This window comes from Equus caballus, chromosome 2, assembly GCF_041296265.1.
Source record: "Equus caballus isolate H_3958 breed thoroughbred chromosome 2, TB-T2T, whole genome shotgun sequence".
Taxonomy (NCBI): Eukaryota; Metazoa; Chordata; class Mammalia; order Perissodactyla; family Equidae; genus Equus; species Equus caballus.
The window spans coordinates 32954786-32977971 of NC_091685.1; the positions used below are offsets into that span (position 1 = coordinate 32954786).

The window sequence follows — 23186 nt, forward strand, 5'->3', positions numbered from 1 at the left end:
ATCTTTGTCTCAGCGTCCGCCTCTGGAAAACCCAACCTGAGACACGAAGTATGGTTTGCACACCCTTGAGACATGTAAGTCGATTTCAAGTGGTACTGGCAAACTTTTTTTTTCTTAAAGATTTGTTTATTTTTTCCTTTTTCTCCCCAAAGCCCCCTGGTACATAGTTGTGTATTTTTAGTTGTGGGTCCTTCTAGTAGTGGCATGTGGGACACCTCCCCACTGTGGCCTGATGAGTGGTGCCATGTCTGCACCCAGGATTCCAACTGGTGAAACCCTGGGCCCGGGAAGTGGAACGTGTGAACTTGACCAGTCAGCCATGGGGCTGGCCCCTGGCAAACTTTTAAAAATTGACTTCTTAAATGTGAATTACAGAAGTGATTAGGAAATAATCATACAGAGATATGACAAAAATTGTGAAGATGGTATGAGAACAATACCTGAAAACACTGCACGGTACAGGTCAAGATGAGGCGCCTCTGTCCTGGCAAGAATGTAGGCATGTGGTTTAATTTGTTATCTCATCATCAGCTTACCTGTGCTTCCCTTTTTGCCAGGACTGCTAGGAAGCTCAGAGAGAAATCTGCTCAGTTGCATTTTCATTCCTGAAGCATGCCCCACTTCCGACACCCAGTTTATCATCTTTCTGAGTTCACATTTAACTGGCATGTGTTATGAGTCATTAGGACTGGCTGCCTCGGAACCTGGTTGGCAGGAGGTTTGAAATGCATTATAAACAAAAAGGATGTCATTAAGTATAGGAGCTTTGGAATCGGATGGACCTGGATTCAAATCCAAGCTCTACAACTCGGGGAACCTCCGGCGATCACCTCAGGCACTCCTGCCCCCCTGCTTTCCTCATCTGTAAATGTGGATGATGGGGCCTACTTCCCAGTGAGGGTTAAATGAGCGGAATCCCTATGAAGCAGCAAGCACGGAGCTTGGCTGATGGTAAATGATCGATGTTAATTGTTACAATGATGATTATTATCATTATAGGGACTTTCATTCCAACAAGGCAAAAGGAACGAACTTGGGGAACTCCATACATCCCCAAGGTCAGGTGCAATCCTGGCTCCAGCACCCAGGCTTGACAATCAGAAACAGAAAGGTCACAGTCGCCGTGCTAGGCTGAAGCTGTGAGGGCAAAGAACGTGTCAAGACTGTTCATCATTAAATTCTTTTTTTTTTTTTTAAAGATTTTATTTTTCCTTTTTCTCCCCAAAGACCCCCGGTACATAGTTGCGTATTTTTAGTTGTGGGTCCTTCCAGTTGTGGCATGTGGGATGCCGCCTCAGCATGGCTTGATCCGAACTGGCGAAACCCTGGGCCACCAAAGTGGAGGGCGTGAACTTAACCACACGGCCACGGGGCTGGCCCCCTAAATTCTTAAGACCTGCTACAGTGCCAGCACATACTTGGTGTTTGTTGAGTGAATGAATGAATGAATGAGCAGCTGCAAAGAGCCAGGATATGTAGTTGTTTGTGGGCTCTGTGTAGCAAGGGTGTCACAAGGTCCTTGAAGGCCTTCCTGCTGTGGGTTTCAGGGCACGGGGGCGTTCTTCTAGAAGCCTCACAGCAACCCAGGAGTGGGCTGTCTCTCCTCTCACAGATATGAAAACTGAGCTTCGGAGACACTGAGCGATTGGTCCAAAGTCCCCCAGGTAAGGAGTGGTGAGGCCCCCCAGGCCAGCAGGAGAGCCCTTCCCCCACGCCCAACCCCCGCCCCCGCCCTAGCACTCCTGGGCCCTGAGTCCAGTCTTCCCAGAGAAACGAGCTTAGTTCACTGACCGCAAAGACTCAGCTTGGTCCTCAGAAATATTTGGAAAGTTTTATTTAAATGTTTTGTGTTCCCTTTTAACCAACACCAAAAAGAGAAAAAATTTTTTTGCCGTTCCAAACAGGAGAGTCGCTTCAGAGAGCAGCTGGCGTGTATGTTCAGAGCCGGGCCAGCCCGGGCCCCCTGGCGTTGGCCGGCTAGTCCCAGCAGTTGACTTCCTGGGAGCCCTGGACGGCCTTGGGATGAGCGAGTGAGCAAACCCCATCCTGAGGAGAAGGACTTGGTCTCCCCTGCAGGTAGGGACATGAGCATGGTGGGGCCAGGTGGTTCCAGAGGAAAGGAGAGGAGAATGGGAGAGTAAGATCCGGAATGTTCCATGGAAGCTCCAGGGCCTCCAAGTCGGAAGAAATATGTTTGCTGGAAAAATAAGATGCTTTGAGAATTTCTGCAGTCTGTGCTCTCTGCCTGCCCGAGAGAAGCTACCCTGTTGGCCAAAGGAGCAGCGGGGAGGGGCAGAGGCCAGGAGCTGGTCTGGCCCCGGTGGAGGATTCCGGAGCAGACCGAGGCGGGCAGCAGCCTTTGGTTTCCTGGGTCTCCTTTCCGGCAGCTGCAGGGGCTGTGGAGGCCTCTGCATCCCCGCCCCTCGAGGAGTGGGCTGCTGGGCGGTGGGCCGCGCTGGGAGAGGGAAGCTGGCCATCTGTCACGGGCTGGTGGGTGCCCGGGCCCCAGGCCCTCAGAACAGGATGCCCAGGGGGAGCAGGGCCAGCAGGAGCAGCAGGGGGCCTGGGGAGGGGCTGCCCGCCAAGCTGGCAGAGGCGCAGTGGTCTCGGTTGGCACCAATGCAGGCTGCGTAAGCCATCACGTGGGGGATGTAGTTCTGCTCGTGGACGCCGTGCAGCAGGTGCGCCATGGGGCCCTTGGCGAAGACGGCGACGTCCTCCCCACCGTGGGTCTCGTGGCGCAGGGGCACGGCGGACTGCGCCTGGTAGTTGTTGTGAGCTGCGGGCCAGAAGAAACACTTGCTGAGAGCCTGCCAGGGGCCTGGCGCTAGGCGGCAGCTTCCCCAGGCGCCTGCCAGCCTGCCTTGAATGCCCCCAATTTACAGAAGAGGAAACAGTTTCTGTGCAGGGAAGTCATTTTGTGCAAGGCCACAGGATTCAGATCTGAGTCTCTTCTGACACAGAAGCCTGTGATCTCCGCCCCCGGAGGAGAAAGTCAGCCTCATCTGGGCTGATTGGATTAGGAGGGAAGAGGCAACCCAGGAGAGCCTCTTACCACGGCTGCATCATTAGATCCCCAGGGCTACTGGGGACATCAGGAACAAAGGAACATTCAACGACATAGAATTGGATGAACACACTGGGAAGGCTCGGGTGTTGGAATATTATACAGCCAGTAAAAATGACAGTGTAACATAGCAAGCACTACACGTGCCAGGCTCCACGCCAAGCTCATCAGACCCATTTAGTCCTTCAGGCAACCTTGGCAGGTAGAATTCTTTTATGGAAGAAACTGAAGCTCAGAAAGGTGAGGTTACGTGCCCAAGGACACAGAGCTGCTCAAATGTAGAAGGGGATTCCAACAGAGATTGTTCTGACTCAAGTCCTGGCTATTCCGAGACCCCTGACTTTGACCAGAAGCCTACACTCTGTTCCCAGGCCCATCCCCAGGGGGTGCCCTGTCCCTTTTCAGCCCCGGGTCTCGGCAGTCTCACCATAGTCCACCATGGAGACATTCTCTCGCTCACCGCCCACCACCTTGTAGCCAGGCCCGTTGCCATACAGGATGGCAGTGAAGGGCTTCTTGTCCGTGTCGCTCACCATGGGGGCCAGACCTGCACAGGGAGGCATTGGGACAGGGGCCATGTTGGAGGACCAGGAGTACAGTCCCTAGACCCCAGCTTGGCAACCCCTGAATCCCCTTGGAAGGACCCTGAACCACCTCCATGAAGCCACGTTCCAAACCCAGTTTACTTCCAACCAACTATCCCTCAGTTTTTCACTGTGCCCACATCCCTCCCATCTGTCGGTCCGTCCATCCATCCATCCGCCCATGCATTCATGCATGCATGCATCCATCCTCTTCTCTCCCCGTCCATGTACCCATCCTCGCTCTCCTTTTTCTATCCATCTGTTGTCCAGGCAGCCACCCACCCATGCACTCACCTCACTCTCCCCCCTCCTCCTGCACTCCCCACTCATCAGTAACTTCTCCTCCCGACCTCATTCTCGTGGAGTCCCACCCGTGCCAGGCTCTGGGCTTGCTGTCTGTCCCCAGCTACACCTGCTCCCAGACGGGCAGACCCTGCGCGTGCCCCGCTGCCACCCCAACAGAGGCCCACCTACCAAAGATGGAGTTGCCACGGGGAGTGTACCCGCCAAAGGTGAAGACGTGGGAGTGGTCAGCAGTGACGACGGTCAGCGTGTCTTCCTGGGAGGTCATGTCGCCCGCCTGCCCGATTGCCCGGTCCATCTCCACCACCTCATGCAGTGCCTGCTTGGCCTTGCCCTCGTGGTGCCCGTGGTCAATCCTGCCTCCTTGGGACACCAAGGCAAAGGGTCGGGTGAGGAGGAGGGGAAGAAGATCAGGACCCACACCGCCGCCGGACAAACCTTTCTGCGATGGGGAACCACCACGTGCCAAGCACCATCCTCGGCGTTTCATGCAGCCGTTCAGGCTTTATAGCGGCTCAGAGAGGGCAAGTCGCTGGGCCAAGGGCCCACGCAAGGAGAGGCAAAGCCGGGATTTAAAGCCGATCCACCAACTGAAATCTTGTGCTCCCTCCACCACCCCACACTGCCCCCAGCACCGCTTCTTCAGCTGCTTGAAGGAGTCCCGACAGACCTCGGAGCCGTAGGCAGGGGAACAACATGGTAGTCTGAGTGCCTACCAGGTGTCAGGCATAACAAGCTGATGTCTTGTGTCCCCTTTGCAACAATCCTGGGCAGCGGTGGGTACAATCGGCCCCAGGCACAGATGGAGCAACTGAGGCCTCCCGTGGGGTGAATTCAGGGGTGACTCTCTCTCAGGCCCCTGTTTTTCCATCTCCACTTTAAACACATCCCTCTGAGCATAAAGGGTGTTGAAAGCCCTTGGTGCCGGGGCAGTGCCCACGGTAGGCTTCCAGAGAGGCCTGTCAAAGCCTGAATCCCGTGCACCCCACCCCCAGGGCAAGCGCAGGGGGCCTGGTGTTAAGCCTGGCTTAAAGGTCACAGCTAAGGGTTGCAGGACCTGAGGGAAGGCCTCCCGGCTTCTAACAGTAAGACGTTGCCTGGCGGACACTCCCAGCTCTGAGGGTCCTGAGCCTGGGCGCCTGGGCACCCTCCCTTCCCACTGGCCTGAGCCTCACCACGCTGGCCTGGCAGGCTCGCAGGGTGCGTCCTCCCTTTGTTGTGGCTCTGGGAGCAGTTGGCCTGGCAGGCCCAGTCCTGGCCCGCTCACAAAGAGGACCGCCCCCAGGGAGCTCGTGCTCACCACCACTGGCTCCCGGCTGGGTCTTCGGCATCACAGGCCCGTTCAGGGCCAGGCCGAGACCGCCGTGCTTGAGTGGGAACCCCGGGGTTTGGCAAGAGAGCAGCCAAGCTGGGCTGGCAGCCACTGGCCTCTGGAGGGCGGAGGGGCCTGAGCGCATATGTATGTGTAGTGAGAATGTGTGTGCAAACGTGTGTGTGTGTGTACATGTAGATCTCATGGAAGACAATGGCTGTCAGAATTTTGGAAGTCTCCGGAAACTTCATCACTTCCTCACACTTCCTCTTGTTATTGACTTAGCTCTTATGTAGTCATAATAATGATATTAATAAACACCGAGGATTTATTCTCTCCTGGACCCTGTCCCAAGTACTGTATGTCTCTGAATGCGATGGATGATAATAACCCTCCTAGGACAGGGGGACTATTTTTGGCCTCGTTTCACAGGAACATACAGGTAGAGGTCATCCCGCCAGGGGATGGCAGCATCAGGACCAGGACCCAAGAGTCTGATTCCAGGGCTCACAACAGCTCAGGGAAACCCTGTGAACATTGGCACACAGCACTGCCGACTCCTGAAGGTTCCGGCTCTCCCAACCTGGGGGACCCCAGGATCCCCAGGGCCTGCTCTGGGCCTTCTCTCGGGGTAAGGACTCGTGGATCTGACCTCGGCCCCACACGTGCCTATAACAGCAGCTGTGTGCTGTACAGCTGCGAGGGCTCCCGCCGGCCAGTGGGCATCGGCAGAGGAGGACGCTGGGCCTGAGTCCTTGAGCCCAGGCAGGCGGCTGCTCAGAGTGCATATGTCTACTGGGGCCTGCTGATTTGTCTCTCGGGAGGAGTCAAGCTGAGGGGGCTGCATGCCCCTCCAGAGCCAGGTCTCAGGGAGGGACCCCAGAAAGACAGAATGCCACCTTCACTCTCAGGAAGACTTCCTGGACCAGTAAGCCTGCCGCAGCGTCCCCATGCCCAGGGGAGAAGAGCTTGTGAGGCTGGGAGCTTCAAACCATCCACAACCCCCCCTCCCCAAAGGAATTTCCCCCACACCCACAAACTGGACGGTTCTCTTTGAGAGCTGGACCGCCCATCCCTGACCCAGGGCTCTGTATCTGGACGTTCCCGGGGAAGCTGCCCTGCGGCCGGGCCTGGGCGCCCACCTTCCACCAGCAGGAAGAAGCCTTCGGGGTTCTTGCTCAGGATCTTGATGGCCATCTCCACCATCTCGGAGAGCGAGGGGTCGGTCACGTTGTTCCTGTTCAGCTCGTACTGCATGTCCCCCGGCTCAAAGAGACCTGAGGAGGACACGAGGAGGGTGTGGATGTCGGGAGCTCAGGACCCTGCCAGGCGGACCCCTCTGCCCGAGGAAGGTGGGGTGTCTCGGGGAACCACATGCAATTTGGGGGTAGAGCTGGGGAGGGAGGTTCATCGGGATGGCTCCAGTGGCGCGAATGCTGCCAGGGGCTGAGGTGGCGCTGCCTCCTTTCGTCTTCAGAGCCACATCATGGGGAGGGGGCCCATGTCCACTTTACAGAGAAGGAGACTGAGGCTCAAGTGGTCAGTAACTCGCTACTTTCAGCTGCTAAGAGGCAGATCTGGGATTTAAATCCACCAGACCAGCCCCAGACTGAAGGGCCCTGGACACGGCACCGTGGCCCTCGGGCAGAGGACTGTCCTGGACTCGATGGGGCAGCTTGGGTGTGTATTTAAAGGCCAGGTTTGAAGGGCACAGTGTCCTGTGCAGTGGAACAGCCAAAGGTTTGGGGTCACTGTCCCTTCTGTTCACTGAGCTGGGTTTTCTGCCTCGTGAAATAAGGAGAGGGATCCATTCCTTGCCTACATCACTAGGTTCTACATGTACCAAGCTGGTGTTTCCAGTCCTGGATTCCTTCCAGAACACCCTGCCCCTTCCCTGAGTGTGTGCGCAGCCAAACAAGAGCTCCAATTACCAGGTGCTCACTCGGTGCTGCGTGTCGTTCTAAGGGCTTTGGAAGCACGTAGGCGCCAGCCTCCAAGATGGCGCCCACGGTCCCTGCCTCCTGGAATCCACACCCTTGTGTGTCTCCTCCCACACCGACTGGCACTAGCCTGTGCATCCAACAGAACACTGCAGAAATGATGGCGTGTGACTTCCAGGCCAGGGCATGAGACACCGCGGCTTCTGCCTTGCCTGCTCTTGGATTTCTGGAGAAGCCAGCCGCCATGTTGTGAGGACCCCCAAGCAGATCTTTGGAGAGATGCATGTGGCAAGGGACCGAGGCCTCCTGCCAATAGCTGCACCAGCTTCGTAGCCATATGACTGAGCCATCTTGGAAGGCACAGTACCAAGACTGCAACCTCATGAGAGACCCAGCTACGCCCTCCCAACTGCCTGACCCAAAGAAACCGTGCGAAGTAATAAATGTTTACTCTTGTTTTAAGATGTTATGTTTTGGGTTAATTTGTTAGGCAGCAACGGATAACTTTTCCAATGCATTAGCTCATTGAATCCTCATGACGACCCTGCGGTAGGCCTTACCATTATCCTGTTTTATAGAAGAGTCTTTATTCTACTTTATAGAAGAGCAATCTCTGAGGCACAGAGAAGAGAAGCCACTTGCCCAAGGTTGCACAGCTCATAGAGGATAACACCAGGATTTGAACACAACACTCCAGCTCTAAGACCTGTCAGCGGAGCTGTCATGCTACATGGGTGCATGCATAGCGCTACACAGCCTGTGTGGAGTGTAGGGTTTGTGCCGTGTGACCCAGGCAAGCAGAGGGCTGTGTGTGTGTGTCCGGGGGACCCTCCAGGCACTCGTCTCTGAGCCCATAATCTCCAAGGACACACCCAGGACCTGGGGCTGTGCTCCTTGGGAAAGGGCTTTGGAGATTTTGCCACCACTTACTGGGTACGACAGCCAGAGGGGAGAGAGGACCCAGATGTCTGCATGGCGGTGCTCAGGGTCTCATTCCACCTAGCCCGGAGCCGCCCCTGGGCCCTGCACCTGCTCCCCACTTTCTGGGGGCAACCCCCAGTCAAGATGAGCAGAGACAACTTGGTTGCCTTCGGTCCTGGCCACACAGCAGAGCTGGCTCCAGGTTCCCCGCCCCACAGCCTGGGATGTTTAAACCCCAGCTCCAGCCAGACTAGTGGCCGCTCTGGGCCACAGCTCTAATCAGCTGTGTGGCATGCCATAGGTCGCTTCCCCTCTCTGAGCTGCTGTTTCCCTTTGTGCTCAATGGAGCTATTCACCTCACACAGCCAACAGATTTCAGGCCTAATTCTATGAACCAGGACCCCTTCCTCACCCGTCCCAGGTCCTGGAGCCTAACAGCAAAGCCCCTAAGCAGGGGGGCAGGCTGGGGCCTCGTCCCCAGGTGCTGGACTCCACTCACCCAAGAGGTAATCCACGGTGTAGGGGTCCAGGGTCAGGAGTTCGGTCCGGTTCCAGATGTAGTGAGAGTGCTAGGAGGAAGGGCCTGGGTCAGCCGGGCAGGGGCCGGGGGAGTTGAAAGGACTGAGCCAGCTGGTTTCAGAGTCTGGGGCATGTATGTTTCCTTCAGTCATTTAACAATCCCCCCCGAGGACCAACCATTCCTGCCCTCAAGAAATGGCAAATAAGTCAGCAATTCTAACCCAGGGGATGAGGATTCTGAGAGACCGGGGGACGCTGTGAACCCAGAGGCAGGATCAGGGAGGGCTTCCTGGTGGAGGTGATGTCCTAATGGGTCCCTGGAGGACAAGGAGGACTTATCAGCCTGGGGTCAGGGAGTAGAGTTCCAAGCAGAGGGGAGGGATCATGAGGCCAAGAAGAGGAAGGCCCAGGTCATAAGGGGCCTTGAGTGCCCTCCGAGGGGTATGGATTGTGTGTATTCTGGGTCTGTGGAGGGCCACAGAGGAAGCAAAGGCCTAGCTCTGCCCTGGGGACCCCATCTAAGGGGCGATAAAGGAAAAGGCCATAGGAAGAGGGGGGCCAGCTTGCCTGGAGATGGTACCACTCAGGGCCTGGACTGGGGGTCCTGCACTGCCAGGAATCAGCTGTGTGTCCTTAGGAGAGCCCCTTGCCTTCTCTGGGCAATGGCATTGGGATCAGTGGTTTTCAAACTTCAGGGGCTATTGGAGGGAGGCTGAGAAGGCTAAGAAAGTGGGGCTCTGGGCACCCCTCACCGCTTCCCTGAGACGGCCTTCCTGTGTAATCTCAATGACCCTCACATCAACCCTGCAAGGTAGGTACTGTTATCCCCATTTTACAGATGAGGACACTGAGACACACAAACGACATGGCTATTAAGTGGTAAACGTGAAACTGACTCTAGAACTCACTCTATCTTAGACCCCACAGTGATACCCCATCTGGTCCAGTGGTATGGGCTCTCTCCCTCTGGGGTCTAGACTGAGCTCGTGGGTAAGCACCCTGCCTGGGCAAGAAGGATTAAGCTCTGGTTCCACGTTCCAGGGAGAGAAACTGAGGCTGGGAGGCGAGGTGTCTCTCCGGCTTGGGCCAGGAAGGGGCTCTGGCCCAGCTTGAGCTGACTCAGAAGGAATGGAAAAGCTTGCTTCCCAGATGCTCAGCTCCCCCCATCCCCACCCCTGTGGGGGCCGTTCCCCAGCCTCCACCCCCACCTCGCTCTCAGCCCAGCCCCTCCCCGGAGGCCAGTCCTGGAACCCTCTGAAACCCAACCCCAGAGTGACATCAAAGTGGCTGCCAGGCTGCTCCCCACTGTCTTCAGCCTGACTACAGTCATTTCCAGACGCAGCTGCCCCAGGCCAAGCACAGATGTGAAGGGCAGAGCCGCCCCAAGGAGCCAGCCCTCGGGCCTTCCCACGCTGCAGCCTCCCTTCCCAGCACGTGCCCTCGTGGCTCGGCCAGCTCGCTGTGAGGGCTTCCTCAGCCCTGGCTCGCACACTCCCCTGCTGCCTCCCTGCCTGCAAGATCCTCCTCTCCTCAGGGCTTCTCGGCCCCTCCCTTGGCGATCTGTCCCCTCTGGGTTCCCGTAGGTCCCCGGCTTCCTGCCACCCAGGCACACAGTGGTCCACATTTCCCTGACCGTCTGCTTCATCCTTTGGACCTCACACCCAGCCAGGGGCCCTGCACACAGTGGGGGCTTAGTGGACTGAACGTCCATGCAGGCTGTTCCTTTGCACACCTCCTCCCTACTGCCTAGCTCTCTCCAGTGCCCTCCCTTGAAGGAAGGAATTGATTGATCACGTACAATGTGCCATTCACTTATCTGTTAGACCCTTTGAGCCCATTGAGGTAAGAATCATGACCCCATTTTACAGAGAAGAAAACGGATTCACAGAGGGCTCATGCAGCCCCACCCAACTGCAGGCCACCCCTGCAACCCTCGGGTCCCGGACCACAAAGGGCTACCTTGTGCCTGGGTTTGAAGCTCTTCCAGATGTCGATGAGGTTCAGGCCATCCAGTCTCGTGCCCCTGGCCTTCTCGTCCATCTCATACTCCACGTCGGTTCTATTCTTGGGGAACATGTACTTCCGGCCGCCCCCCATGATCACCTGAAGGGGACAGGAGCCATTAGCACCTGGGAGGTTCTGAGACGTCCAGAAGCCTCCGTGGCCCCACCTGGAGAGCTGGGCACCTGTTGGCCCCACGGATGGTGTGGATGCTTCTCGAGCTCAGCAAGTCCTGGGTTCAGACCACGCTGCCCACCCTGAGCCTCCACTTTTCCAGTTGAAGGAGATAAAATCGTGAATCTCTGGGGACTGTGGTTTGGGGCTTCTGGGTAAAATACTGAAGCTACTGATAACCTCCTTTCCCTGGCTTTCAAGAAGGCTCACACATAAGCCCCGCTGTGCGAGAACAATACCATCCATAGAGCGCTCACCGTGCCAGGCACCATGCACTTCGGGTCCACATCTTAGTCAACTTCACACCAAGGCTGCAGGGGAAACTGTGTCCCCATTTTCCAGATAAAGAATTGGGCACAGAAAAGTGATTTCCTTCCCCCAAGGCCACACAGCCAGTAAGGGACAGAGCAAGGACTCGAACCCGAGGCTTCTCTCGCCCGGCCCCAGGGCCCTGCCTCATCCCTCTGTGGAGCGGGGGACGGGGACTCCGAAAGCCTGCGCTCCCCAGTGAGCGGCAGTGCCCGCAGGCGCGGGGCCCCAGCCAGGAGGTCTTCGGGGCAGCCCCGCTGGGACCTGGGCACACAGTGGCCGGTGCTCGTCTGTGCAGTTCCTGCCAGACTAATTTTAGCCACCGTGGCTGGCGTGCGCGGGCGGATGGACGCGGGGTTGTTTGTTTTCCTTGGGAGCCCATGTTTGAAGTCCTGACTATTTTTAAAATGGGGCCAAGAGCATAACAGCCGCCGCCTGCGGTGACCACCACACTGGTGTCCTCCTGTCACCACAGGCGTCAGGCCAGGCTGCCGCCCCTGGCAGACACGACACCTTGGGAGAGCAGAGCCCAGCTACTGCTGACCTCAGGTCCACCGGCCCAGGCCTGGCGTGTGCTCGGTGCCCTTCGCTACCTTCCACCCCATTTCCCTCCTGAGAACCAGGTTCTGTGGGGCGTCCAGGCCGCTGGCCGAGGGGCGCAGGACCAGTCTACAGCATGGGGAACTGCAAAGGGCACGGATTCTAAAGTCAGACTTGGGTCTGAGTCCTGACTCTATCGCTTATTGCCCACGGGCCTGTCACTTAACCTCTCTGAGCCCGTTTCCTTAGATATAAAATGGAACTAACAGCAGCCCCAGGACTGTCACAGGAGGAAAGGCAGCGATGCAGTGTAGTCCCAGCATGAGGGGCAGGGCGGGCTCCGGTGGAAGGTATTGTGCCCGTCAGGAGTAGTGGAGGTCAAAGGGTATCCACGGAGGCCCGGTCCCCACTGCCAGCCCCAGCCAGGAGCTCTGGGGGTGGGGCAGCCAGGGAGAGGAAGAAGGAGAAGGGGACCCCAGGTCACTGGCCCCTTGCCCTGCCCCATTGTTCCCACAGAACCTGACCCCTTGGCGTTTTCCGAGTGGAAAATGAAGCCCCCAATCTTCTTGCCTGGAGCCTCATCATTTCCAGCCTCAGCAGGGACTTCACACGCTCATTAAACTCCCAAATAACAGACTTGCTGTTTGGCTTTGGGGTTTGGGTTTGTGTCTTTCTTTTTTTTAGCAAAAGATATTTATTTTCAGGGCGGACACCAGGATTTTTGTTTCATGTACAGCCTGGGGGCTGGGGGGCTTGGGGGTTCTGGTGTAGGGGTGATGCAGGCGCAGATGGGAGAGGAAGGGACGAGCATGGGAGAGGAGGGAGGGGCAGCCCTCACGTGCGCCCCACCGCCCCGCTCACGCCCCAGCTCATCCCCCAGAGCCCCCTCGGCCCCCTCACCCCCGCCACCGGAGAAGTCTGCCCTAAGTGCCGGGCCCCCCTCGGGTGTTCCTGCCAAGGCTCTGAAGAGCGGCCCTGTAATTACACCCTGAGCTTGTACAACAAATGTTCTCACATCCACGACCTCATCTCGGCCTCCAGCGGCCCTGGGAGGGGGCAGGTGGGACTCTGTTCTTGGTGCACAGGTGGGGAAACTGAGGCTCTGGGAGGGGAAGTGACTTGCCCCAGGACACATGTCAGGCCAGGGTGAAGTCAGGACGGTGGATTGCGTCGGACGCACGTCCACTAGGAGAGATCCACAGGACGCTTTGTCCTGAAAGGGGCGCTCAATCCACTGCTCGGAAAAGGGACATCATGAGCTGGCAGAAGGGCTGGGTGGCACTCGGAAACTGGGGGAGATTGCACAGGGGGCAGAGGGCGGGTCTGGGAGCCAGCGAGTTTGTCTGGTGGGGGTAGACACAGAGGTGTGTGGTAGATGCGACCTGGGGGCTTTCTCTGAGCCTCCCTGAACCCCCATTCTAGGCTCACGGGGTCAAAGTCCCCTTGCTCCTCGCCAGCCCCAGCAGTAGGTAACGAGAGCCTGAAAGAGAAACAAGCCAGCGGTTCTCATGTAAGATAGAGTAGGGACCCACCTGAGCACCAGGTGGACGATGTCTGGGGTGCACAGACACACCTGCACACAGGAACCTCTTCAATATGTCGAAGCTTGTGTTTTGGGGCAGGGACATGTGGCTCATTCATAAATGCTGCCACTTTCTGAGCACTTCCTAGGTGCCAGGCCCCAAGCTACACTCTACAGGGGTTATTTTATTTAGATCTTGCAATGGGCTTATGAGGTAGGTACATTTCACAAAGGGTTGTAAAAGGGAAGGCTCAGAGAGGTTAATTAACTGGCCCAAGGGCACACAGCTAGCCACCAGCAGGACAAGGATTGCAACTCAAGGTTTTTTGTTTATTTTTTGGTGAGGAAGATTGGCCCTGAGCTAACATCTGTTGTCAGTCTTCCTCTTTTTGCTGGAGGCAGACTGTCACTGAGCTAACATCTGTGCCCATCTTCCTCTATTTTGTACGGGGGACACCACCACAGCATGGCTTGATGAGCAGTGTGTGGGTCTGCACCTGGGATTCAAACCTGTGAACCCTGGGCCACCAAAGCGGAGCACGTGAACTCAACCACTACGCAACCGGGCCAGCCCCCCGAACCCAAGTTTTAGAATGAGACCTTGCGCTAACCACTGCCCACACCACCTTTTCTCTGGGCCTGCCGGTGGAGTCCGGAGTCCCACGTCTGTGCACACGGGATTTGCAGGGTAGGCAGTCCCCTCAGATGGACTGTGTCACCCGCTCCTCCCCGTGTTGGGGGCGTGCAGCGCCAGGTCCCACTCTACAGAATAAGCCCTGGGCGCCTGCTTCTTGGGGTGCGGTGGGGGCCGCATCAGGGTTTATGCCCCGGCTCGCCGCAGAAATCCTCCCGGGCCTCCCGGCCCCGACCGCAAATCCCCTAATGGGCTGGGAGCCCTCCCAGGTGTGAGGGGAGCCAGGCCAGCGGCTCTTCCCGGGCCAGCCTGGGCCTGCCACCTCGGGCCCCCAGAGCCCCAGCTCTCAAGCCCGTGCGTCCTTGCTCTGGCCGCCCCCCCGCACTCGCCTCGATGTCCTTGATGTTGTGCACGAGCTGGTAGGCAATGTCCTTGCAGCCCTGGCTCAGAGCCTCCGAGGGCATCTCGTTGTCCGAGTACCAGTCCCGGTCGGCAGAGTGGGCGTAGGCGGCGCTGGGGGTGGCGTGGTTCACTCGCGTGGTGGTCACAATGCCCACGGATTTCCCTGGGGTGTGGGAGGGAGGGGTTGGCTTCGTCTGGAGATGGGGGTGTCCAAGCTGTCTTCTCCCTCCTCCTAGCTAAATTCTGGCCTCTGGTCAGTGCCACTGACTGCTTGGGCCTCAGTCTCCCCATCAGTACTAAAGCGGGGGATGGGGGCTTCCAAATATCCTGGCAGCTCAGACGCTCTGCCTCTGTGACCCGCCCCACTCCTGAGGGCCCTGAGCTGTGAGCCCCTGGGCTGGGGCCCTCCCTTCCATCAAGGACACAGCAGAGCCTCACCCATGCAGGACGCCCCCTCGGGGCCCTGCAAGAACACAGGGACCCCTCCTAAGGGCTCTCAGACGGAGCCTGGTTCTGTCACCTGCATCAGCCAGCCTCACACCCTGACTCTAAGTCCCTGGGGGCATTGGCCAGGGCCTCCCAACTCCAAAGAGGCAGGGAGAAGGAGCAGACGTTTCCCAACCTCCCATGGGGCTGGCGCTGGGCTGGGCCCCTTACCATTCTTCACACCAAACCTATGAGGGGGCTATGTTCTCATGCCCATTTTATAGTCAAAGAGACCCTGGAAAATGAGCTTGAACCTGAACCCACATCTAAGTCACCCCCGAACCACTAGCCTTCCCTGTCATGGAGGGGAGTCCATGAACATTTCAGACTCCCGGAACACCAGGGCTGGAAGAGCCCCGCAGGGCATCTTTTTCTACTCTCTCAGCATTACACAGTTGGAACGACTGAGGCCCAGGCAGGTTACAGCACTGGGCCCCATTCCCCACCACGACCCCCACTCACCAGCCTCCTTGGCCCAGTGCAGGATGGAGGTGACCTCGTTCCCCTGAGTCGTGTTGCACTGGGTGCGCTGGGTCGCTGCGCTCACCCCAACAGTGCCCTCATTAGCCTTCACCCCACACAAGTAGGCAGTGGCGGTGCCTGCGCTGTCAGGGACCTGAGCGTTGGTGTTGTATGTCTGCAGGTGGAAAAGGAGGGTCGGGGATGGCCAGGCCTTGGTCCACCCTGCTGCCCCCAAGCCGTCCCCACTTGCACCATGGGGCCTGGGGCATGAGGGAGACAGAGAGGCCTCCCGCAGCCTTGGCTGAGCCCTGCTACCCACCGAGGTCCCCCCAGAGCCACAGGAGCGCCCAGCTGCCTGCTTCCCGCCCCTACTCCTTGTGCCCTGGCAGCCAGTGCAGCGGGAAGGGGTGGGAAGGCAACTCGGAGACATATGGAGATATTCCAACAAGGAGTGGGGGCTGGGTCAGCTCGGGCCTCTCTCTGGGTCTGGGGCTGCAGGCGCCAGCAAGGGGAAGGGAGGTGGGTGAGCCCTGGGGATGGGAGAGGGAGGGCAGGTCTTGAAGGAGGCTGGGGGTGGGGGGCTGGGGGAAAGGGAGGGAAAGTGAGGGAGAGACAGGACCTAGAATGGAGAAATAGGGAAGGGGCCCTCCCACGCCCTCCCACGCCCTCCCATGCAGATCTCTGGTAGAAGCCCCGAAACTGTTTGCCTGTCTCCGTTCCCCACCAGCCTCAGAGATCCCTGAAGGCACAGAAAACATTACAATCCCTGCTATTCCGCTAGAAGTGGCCTGAGCCTGACCTGGAGTGTCCAGTGGGTCTTTATCACAGAACATCACTACCACCACCAACTACCACCCCAGTAACAACAGCCACGCTTTCCATCAGTAGTCTAGTTAACTTCCCGAATCATCCTGGGAGAGAACGGAGGCAGCAGAATCGCGTGCAAAAGAGTAGACACTGCATGATCGCATTTATATCAAGTACAAAAGCAGGAACAGCTAATCCATGGTGGGTGGGGAGGGGAATAGGGACTGGAGGGAGCTCGAGGGGACCTCAGGCTGCTGTCATGTTCAGTTTCTGAAACTGGACGCTGGTTATACAGACATGCAGTCTGTGAAAATTCAAGCTGTACGCCAGTGTACTTTTCTCTATATATGTCATCCTTCGATAGATTTTTAAATCAATGAGCTAAAACCTTCCATATAAAGTCCTAGGAAGTAGCTGCTGCTGTCTTCATTTCACAGTGGGGACACGGAGACCTCAGGAGGGCCGAGCACCTTGCCAGCAGCGTGGAGAGATCTAGCGGACGCCTTCCCTCTGCCCATCCCTCCGTGCTGACAAGCTGAGCGGTGGGAGGCTGGGCCCGGTGGGTGCGGGGCCGGAGCTCACCTTGGAGAGGGCCACGAAGGGGAACTTGTCCATCTCCAGCCTGCTCTCCTCCCCAGGGCTGTTGTGGAGCTGGCCCTTGAGGATGCGGGCGGCCGTCACCGTGGAGACGCCCATCCCTGCAGTGGGGGTGGGAGGCCTCAGTCTCTCCGGCTCCCGGCCTCTCCAGTCAGGCCTCTGGGGCACCCATAGCTCTCTAGCTGGATGCCAAAGCGGGCTGGGCAGTGGCCACCAGAGCATGGCTCTACAAATGTGACCCCAGGCGGCCCCTCTCTCCCTTCCCTTCCCAGACCCTCAGGGGACCACCTGGCAGAGCAGATCTCTTAGGTCCACAGCCTGGCCCCCCATCCTCTTCAACATGCCCCCCAGGGCCCTAGCCTCTTCAACACAACCCCCTTCACCTTCACCTGGGCCCCTGGGCCGCTATCTAGGTGCCCCCATGCACCCCCGCCTTGGTCCCCCAGGCCTCACCATCTCCCAGGAACATGATGATATTCTTGGCCACGTTGGTGTTGAGCTTCTGAAGTCTCAGGGCATTTTGTAGGGTCTGCTGAGCTTGAGCTCTCCAGTACTTGGGATCTTTCTCTTTCTCTGTACAGAGAGGCAGAGTTACTCAGCAGGGGGTGGGGGCAGCTTCCCATCCTCAGACATTACAGATATCCCGACTCCTCATGCCTGAGGGCGGAGCTGCCTGGACCTGGGGAGAGAGCCACAGCAGCCCATCTCAGACAGCCCTCATGTAGTTTGTAAACACATACCAGTCCAATCCTCCAAACAAGCCTACGGATCCTGGATTTCTCCCCACATCTCAGACTGAAGAAACCAAGGCTCAGAGATCCCAAGCAACTCCCCCAAGGCCACACAGCTCTGGCAGAGCTGGGCGTCACTCCAAAGCCCACGCTCTTTCCTTCCACCCGGTAGAGAGACATTCTGCTAAGGCAGCAAGTGAATTGTGCTCGCACAATGAGGAGGGCAATGTTTAACCTATTCAAGGGAATAAACGCCTTCCAACTGCAGGACTCCCCGGACGGGCCAGCAATTACAAACTCGGCTCGGCTTATTCATCAAAGTAGGTTCAGCAGGAACCTGACTTAGCGACAGCATTAACAGCAGGGCTGGAAAGCAAGAGTTGCCTTTTGTTTAAGGTGTCAAACTTCTGGGGCAACTCAGGCCCCCGGTGCCTTTCAGGACAGCCGCGGGTAAAGAGCACAGCTCCCTTTTCTCCCACATGCACGGCTTCCAGGCAACTGCCAAGGCTTCACACACAGCAGAAGCTCCCTCACCTCCCAACAGGCTCACAGGGTGGCTACCATTATTTTCCCCACACTGGGAAATGAAGAAACTGAGGGTTGCGAGATCAGAGACGAAGAAGGGCAGGAAACCCTCATGTTTCTCTGGCGGCTCCTGCCTTGGGCAGGCAGCGTGGGGGAGGGGACAGAGGGAAGTGGTTCTCTATCTGAAATCTTGGCCCAACCACATCCCACACCCCTCCCCCAAGAGGCCTCCCCTTGCATCACCCCCACCCCAACTTCCTAGCCCCATACCCTGCCAGCCCCCAGTGCCACCTCTTTCTTCTGAAGGTGTCTACTGAGCTTCCCGATTTCAGGCCCCACAGGCAGAGTCCCCAGCTGGAGTCTGGAGAACCTTGGCCCTCCATGCAGCTGTGTGCCTTTAAGAAAGTTCCTCCCACTCCAGTTTCTGCCCCAGGAAAATGGGAGAACATAGCTACCAACAGGCAGTTTCAGGATTCGAGGAGATAAAGCCTGGGCAAGTGCCCTGGGCCAGTGGGTTTGATCAGGGACCCCACTGGCTCTGGGCTGGGTGTCATCTGGGTGGTGGTGAACTTCTACCTATCTCGACCACCTACAAACTGCCCCCCACCCCTGGGCTGGGCTGACAGCAGCTGCCCTGCACCTGTCGCTCCTTCTCGACACGAGCTCTGATCCCAGTTTGCCAGGTTCCTTGTCGTTTGTTCCCTGAGAGATTGGTGGTCTGGCAGGGACGGAGCCCTTGTCTTATTCACCAGAGTTATCCCGGGGCCTGAGAAGGGTTTAGTGGCTGTCAAGCTGACTCCATTGTCAGAGGACTGCTTTAAGCACTGACAGTTTTGGAAAACTGGGTATCAGAAGGCCACTGTTTTTCGAGACCATTGTATGACACGCACAAATGCTGGTGACAACGAGCTACGTAGAGTGCTAGTGAGTAGGCACTGTAGGGTTCTGTTTGTATGCAGTTCAAAACAAGCAAAACTCATCTATCGTGGCAGGAATAACCCTAGTCACTTCCTTTCCTTGGTAGGGTGTTGGCTGGAGGGGCACAGGAAAGCCCGTAGTGTCCCCTGACTGGAAATGTTCTGTCTTGATCTGGGTGGTGGCTACATGGGTGACCCCAAGGATACACGCCGAAAGGCATCATGGGATTGCAGAGGGAACAACAACGTGGGGATCCAGAAGCTCAGGTTCCTTCCGCAGCTCTGCTACTGACTTACTGTGAGGACTGGCCCTCCTTTATATGCACCCCAATTTCCTCATCTGTTGAAATTTCTTCTTCCTGGGAGCATCCACTGGACAGATGGAGGAATTAACACTCAGGGAGGGCAAGCGGGGACTTCCAGCCACATAATGGATCGAGCCAAAGACGGCCCCCCTCCCAGAAAAGATACCAAAATGCTGAAAAAATAAACAATCAAGAAGAGTACATAAGGTGCTGGCCCTGTGGCCGAGTGGTTAGGTTTGCGCTTCGCTTCGTCAGCCCAGGGATTCGCTGGTTCGGATCCTGGGCACAGCCACGGCACCGCTCGTCAGGCCATGCTGAGGCAGCGTCCCACATGCCACAACTAGAAGGACCCACAACTAGAATATACTCCTATGTAGTGTACTGAGGGGGCTTTTGGGAGAAGAAGGAAAAAAAAAAAAGAATAGTACGTAGCTTGAAAAAGGAAGAAAAGAGGGAAAGGAAATCCCCAGGAGGCAGAAATTAAGAAGGAATTCAAAACCAGAGAGGTAAAGAGGAGCTGATGCTCAGGGCCCCCTGGGGTGTCAGACCAGATACAGGTCTAGGTTGAAACTGTTTTAATGTGCATTTATGGCCTTGGAGCTATGGAAGGGATGGGGAAAGCAAGCCTGGCATGAGAAGTGTGAACTCCCCTCCAAATCTGAGCAGAATCTAAGTGGGTTCTGAACTACAAACTGAGAAATGAACATAAAAACTCGTCTAGAATTAGTTGAAAAATCAAACATAACGCTGTGCTGTAAACACTTCCATCTGAGTTTCCAACAGGAAAAATCCAGAAAAGAAAATGAAACTCCTGTTGAAGACGAATTCACAAGCAAAAATTACAAACCACAAGGAAACATACTACCATGCGAGAGAGTCAAGCAGACAAAACCACAGGAGACCTAGCCTACCAAGACTTGGAAGATTTTATAGAATAAGTTACATTTCAGATTATTAGAGATAAGAGGGAATAGAAACCCCAATTAAAGAACGGGATAATGTAAAGGGGAAAAGAGTGGGCTATCCAACACCGGCACATGCAGAGCTGGGACCTCCCGCTCTGAACATCTGGTTCCAGCTCCTAAATTCTTCAGATGGTTCTATGACGCTGAACATAGACAGTGCCCTCATCCTGTCCCACCTGTGCCAGGTCTCCCCACCCCTCCCCCTTTGTCCCCACCAATCCTACCTGGCACTAAGGAGTTGGTAAGGCAGGTGCCAATGGCCAGCACTAAGAAGGGTGAAATCATGGTGCGCTCCAAGACCTGCTTTCTCTCTGGAGCCCAGAGGTATGATTGATGTGGGTGAAAGAGGAGTGACTGGCAGTAGTCAGCCGTTAACTGATGTTCCAATCCTAGAAAAAAAAAAAAAGACATGTGGGCCACAGCTGCAGAGTTCATTTGTTCATCCACTTATTCATTCATCGATTCATTCATTATTTGTTGAGCACTTATTACAGGCCAGGCATAGGAAACAGCAGTGATGCACAACATTCTACCGTGACAGCATCATGATAGATAAGAAACCACTCCTTCCCTGGAAAAAGGGATATCCTGATTCAGCCTCAAAAACGTGCATGCTGGAAGCAACCTAAGTGCCTATCAACTGATGATTGGATAAAGAAGATATGGTATATACACAATGGAATACTACTCAGCCATAAAAAAGGATAAAATCGTCCCATTCACAACAACATAGACGGACCTTGAGGGTATTATGTTAAGTGAAATAAGCCAGATAGAGAAAGACAAACTCTGTATGACTCCACTCATAGGTGGAAGTTAAACATATAGACAAAGAAAACTGACTGGTGGTTACCAGCGGAAAAGGGGGTGGGGGAGGGCACAAGGGTTGAAGTGGTGCACCTGCAACATGACTAACAATAATGTACAACTGAAATTTCACAAGGTTGTAAACTATCATAATCTTAATGAAAAGTTTAAAAAAAATGTGCATGCTGTGCTCCAGCCTCCAGAGACGAGGGCTCACCACACTCCATCCCATAAAAGACGCAGTGCTCCCCAAACACGCCCTCCAATTGCACACCGCTATGCTTTCCCACCCCCTTCATCATCCACCTGGCTCCTTAAAAACCCAGCTGGTGCGGAGGGGAGGCCGGGAATTCAAGGGAAATGCCCCACATCTAACATCCAACAGCGCTTAACTCTGAGCGGTGGTGGGATTTCAGATGATTCCTAATTTGTTGTTGTTGTTCTACTTTAGTCTCCAAATGTTTCTGGAGTAAACCCCAACATCAGAAAAAAAATGTTACTAAATTGATATATAATATCAGTACATTAAAATATTGTTCACAACAGTTTAAAGCTGAAGTCACCTCTTTCAGGAAGCCTCCAGGATGATCACTCATTCCAATATGCTACCTCTGAACGGCATCCTACTTCAATCATTGCGTGAACCTCCTGTTGTGAAAGTAATTCTTTCTTGGTCCATCCCACTCATCACACTGGGAGCTTCTAAGAGCAGAGACCTTGCCTCGTTTGTACTCCAGTAACTGGCACAGCAACTATGTAAATCAGTTGGAAGCCAGTGCTCTAATGACGGATGTAGGAGGGAAGAAAGAATCACCCAAAAGTCCTTCCTTTGTGTGTGCAGAAAAGTCCAAGGGTTGGCAAGAGTGTGGAATGACCAGCGTATCTGTTCACTGCTGGTGGAGTGTAGATTGGTACAACCAGTTTGGAAAATCAGCTGCATCTACCAAAGCTGACACCATACATATGCCGTCTGACCCATTCATCTCCAACAGAAACACACGTGTTCACCAAAAGACTTGTACAAGAATGTTCATAATGGCCTCAAAACTGTGTCCATCTTCAGCAGGATGGATAAATCCATTGGGAGGGTTCAGAAGACGGAAATCTACCCAACAATGAGAAAGAATGATCAACAACTCCACACAACAACATGGAAGAATCTTGCAAAGGCAAGGCTGAGCAAAGGAAGCAGAGCTGAGGGTACATATGGCGTGATTCCCATGACAGAAAGTCTGAACCCTAACCCGAGGCCTTAGAAGACAGGATACAGGCTACACCTGAGGGGTGTAGGGACTGAAGGGGGCACAGGAGACTTGTGAGGTGCTGGTAGCTTTCTGTTTATTCATCTGGGTGCTGGTTAAATGGTGGGTTCAGTCTGAAAATCCCACAAGCTGTCAATTTATGATATGGACACTTTTCTGCATGTATGTTATACTTGAATAAAATAAAAACACTACTCTCTGGGAGCCTATATAAACAATCTATAACGGACACAGACAAAGAGAAACTGGCCTGTGTTCTGCACTTCACCATTTATGAAGACTTTCGCCACGGCTTTCACCCATGCAGTGGACAGAGAGGGAACTATGACCTCCTTTGTAGATGAGAAAACCAAGGCTCTGAAAGGAGAAGTGGCTTGTCCAGGTTACAAACAAGCAAATAGCACAACAGAATTCTGACCACAGGGTTGCTGACTCCAGAGTCAGCAATAAGGTTATCTAAGGGTGAGGCTTCCTGTTCCCCAATTCTGAGATGAAAGTTCTGAAGTTTAACATGTGTATAGATTCCTGTAACCCCCACCACGATCAGGATACGGAACGGTTCTACTCCCCTGCCAAAAACACCTCTCTTGTGCTGTCTCTTTGTAGTCACAGAAGCTCCCCCATCTCTAAACCTGGGAAGCCCAGTTCTGTTCCCCATCACTAGAGTTTTGATCGGTATTGTATCAAATCTGTAGATCAATCTGGGGAGAGTTTACATGTCTGCACTGCTCAGTCTTCCAAATACCAACACAGGATGTCTCTCCACGTATTTTGTTCTTTTTAGTCTTCAGCATAAAGATCCAGTATGGGTTTTCTTAGATTTATATTGACGTATTTCACTTTTTGGGGAGCTATAATAATAACATTGTTTTAATTGTTCATTGCTAGTATATAGAAATACAACTGATTTTTATGTTGACCTTGTATCCTGTGACCTTGCTAAATTCACTCGTTAGTTCTGGGACTTGTGTATATGTCTGTGGATTCTTTGCCATCTTCCACAGAGAAAATCATGCCATTCACAAACAGGGAGAGTTTTAGTTCTTTCTATCCAATCTCTATGCCTTTTGTTTTTTTCTTGCCTTATTGCACTG

General features: G+C 55.1%; 1 protein-coding gene across 8 annotated transcripts in view; it reads right to left on the minus strand.

The window, feature by feature from the left end:
* Positions 1–1817: 1817 nt before the first annotated feature.
* ALPL (alkaline phosphatase, biomineralization associated) overlaps positions 1818–23186 on the minus strand; it is an 84587-nt gene continuing 63218 nt past the window's right edge. For 6 of the 8 annotated variants that reach the window (XM_070260789.1, XM_023635569.2, XM_014737435.3 and 3 more), the window contains 11 exons: positions 20248–20412; positions 17034–17153; positions 16566–16681; positions 15177–15351; positions 14216–14391; positions 10606–10749; positions 8627–8696; positions 6409–6543; positions 4126–4317; positions 3495–3614; positions 1818–2779 (listed from right to left, as the gene is read on the minus strand). In XM_070260789.1, coding sequence (XP_070116890.1) covers positions 2514–2779; positions 3495–3614; positions 4126–4317; positions 6409–6543; positions 8627–8696; positions 10606–10749; positions 14216–14391; positions 15177–15351; positions 16566–16681; positions 17034–17153; positions 20248–20412 — 1679 coding nt within the window. In that variant the 3' untranslated portion in view covers positions 1818–2513. Of the gene's footprint in view, positions 2780–3494; positions 3615–4125; positions 4318–6408; positions 6544–8626; positions 8697–10605; positions 10750–14215; positions 14392–15176; positions 15352–16565; positions 16682–17033; positions 17154–20247; positions 20413–21393; positions 21936–22342; positions 22405–23186 lie in introns of those variants that run through there. The other 2 variants (XM_005607378.4, XM_070260790.1) reach the window with 2 other exon arrangements.